At 53.9% G+C, this 2,267-nt stretch overlaps 1 protein-coding gene across 1 annotated transcript; it reads left to right on the top strand.

The window, feature by feature from the left end:
• Positions 1-326: 326 nt before the first annotated feature.
• BESB_039250 (uncharacterized protein) lies at positions 327-1,398 on the top strand (the record flags this gene model as incomplete). Its single annotated transcript, XM_029362511.1, has 2 exons — positions 327-410; positions 985-1,398. The coding sequence occupies 2 exons, from the start codon at positions 327-329 to the stop codon at positions 1,396-1,398; spliced, it is 498 nt and encodes a 165-aa protein (XP_029221476.1).
• Between the last annotated feature and the right edge of the window lie 869 nt (positions 1,399-2,267).

The raw sequence follows: 2,267 nt of genomic DNA, 5'->3' as shown, positions 1-2,267 counted from the left end.
CCTGACCAACTTAAACCACGAAAAACTACCGACCGAGTTTGTTCGAGGAAACTGTCTGATGCAACGATCCACGCATTTCCGGTCGAGAAGACAGGCTACGTGTTGATGCCGCGTCTTTTCCCTCTCTCAGTGCACTCGCAGGCCAGTCCTCTCACCCAGACCAAGAGACGTTTCGTGTGTTTCGATGCAGTTTCGTGGAGGCTCGAGAACGGAAGGGCGCACGCATTCGCCTCCACTGCGGTTTTTGGAAGCCCCTCTTCTGCGTTTCTGTGCTGCACGACGTTTCCTGTTGTAAGCCCCCGCATTTGTCAAAACGCGCTTAGAGCATGGCGGGACAAGCCGACAAGAAGCGCCAGCAGAAGGCTGCGGCGTACTTCCAGACGCACGCGGCTGGAGTCCTCATTGCCACTGTACGTCTGCTTTCACAGCAGAAAACTTGTCTGTATGCGTTGCCAGGTGTCGCGGCACAGCGAAACCGAGATTATTGCAGAATTCGATGTCTCAGATCCCATGATTCCCAGTCACGGTTACGTGCAATCCACACAGAGGAAGCCCGCTGGAGTCCATCTCATAGACGTTCTATATAGAGTATATGTATATATATGCATATCCTTAAGGGGACAGGATGGCGGGAGGTAGCCTCTCGTCGAAACTCTGCTCTCTTGTTGGATACGTTGTGCTTTATTTCGCTCCCAGTCACGGGAATTCGTTTCCCGGAGGTGTTTTCCTGCGGGTAGTTGGGGGGGGGGGGGGGGGGGGGGGGGCCTGCGTACCTTCCTGTTACAGACAAGCATTTTGCGTGAAAGTGTGCGTGCGCATTTGTGGTGAGTAATGCCATTGGATATGCTTTGTAGTGTCTATATCCAATCGTGCACCGGCGATCCCTAGAGGTTCATCCTGCGTCAGCCAGCTGTGCGTAGTTTCGGCCCCCCCGGCACCCGAACCGTCATTGCCTTTGTCTTCTGGTTTGTTGTTTCGCTTCAGGTGCTCTTCCTGATTTTCCGTCTCTCTGTGTTTTCGGGGAATTTTACTGTCGCGCTCTTGCCGCTGCCGGAGTTCTGGGAAGGCTTTTTGCTCTCGTGTACGTACGCGCTGTACTACGGCACATACAATTCCATCGTGGACAGCTTGAGACTCGGCGTCTCTCACTCGCTTTCCACGGACTTTTTCATCGTTGCGTGCGCGGCCCAGGTCCTCGGAGGCGTCCACCCGCGTGGCTGGTTTCTCTGGGCGGTCGTTCCTGCCTACGGAGTCTACAAAGTGGCGAGGAAGATTCTCGACTGGGTCTTCACGCCCGAGGGGCCTGAAGAGGGCAGCGCAGAGGCCGCCGCACTTAGAAAGAAGGAGGAGAAACTGCAAAGAAAACTCAAGAGCGGACGCGTCGCCCTCATCAGATAAACGGGGACGAGGCACGAAGGGGAAGCCCAGATGCTGAGAGGCGGCCGTGTTTGTATATGTATACATATGCATAGGCATATATTTATGTGTACATCTAGGCAGATATAGTTGGGTGTGCGAACGACCCGGCTGTGTGTGGTTTGTTTTTTGCCGTTCCGTCCCTGCATCCACGTTTTCGTAACCGCAAATTTCTCGAAGGCTGGAAGTTTGTTTTTTGTGGTTCATCAAGGAGAAGCGTGCTCCTCCGCTCGTGTAGTAGACGGGACGGGTATTCGACGACGTCCAGTCGTTGCTTTCTTAGTCACTTAGCTCACGCGTACTTGAAGATGAGATGGAAGGATACCAACAGTGCACGGTTGCAGAAATCCCGAGCGCGCACGTGATACTGCGGCTTCCACGTCTGCTGCGGGTGCAATACCTGCTTACAAGCGCAGAGTCTTGCGAATCTCTGGTTTCAATATCGCTAGAGGCATCCGTACACCGCTATGCGGTTTTCAGGTCATGAGAGGGACAGTCCTACTCTGGCTCATGACGGAAAGAAGCATCCTAGCCGGCGAGCAGCGCAGCGCTTATTTTTCGGGGAGCGTATCTGGACATGAACATCTCCAGCGGAGCATACGCGCACACCACATTCTCCTAAATCCCCTGTATGAACAGCAAAGTTTGTGTCGTCGATCTGATGTTGCGCTATTTGGTCTACTCTGGGTCTGGGCACAGTTGGCAGTGCCACACAAAAGGGTTGAATGAATCGGAAGCATGTGGCTATCATCAACGCGGGGCTGCTTTCGAGGGCGTGCGGTGTGAAGACGATGAGCATCCACACTGCTTGTAGATCGCAGGTGGGCGGGTCGATAGGATAAGGCGGAGAA

Source organism: Besnoitia besnoiti, chromosome II (genome assembly GCF_002563875.1).
Source record: "Besnoitia besnoiti strain Bb-Ger1 chromosome II, whole genome shotgun sequence".
Taxonomy (NCBI): domain Eukaryota; phylum Apicomplexa; class Conoidasida; order Eucoccidiorida; family Sarcocystidae; genus Besnoitia; species Besnoitia besnoiti.
The sequence above is the reverse complement of the archived record's forward strand: the minus strand, read 5'-3'. Positions and strand labels throughout refer to the sequence as shown.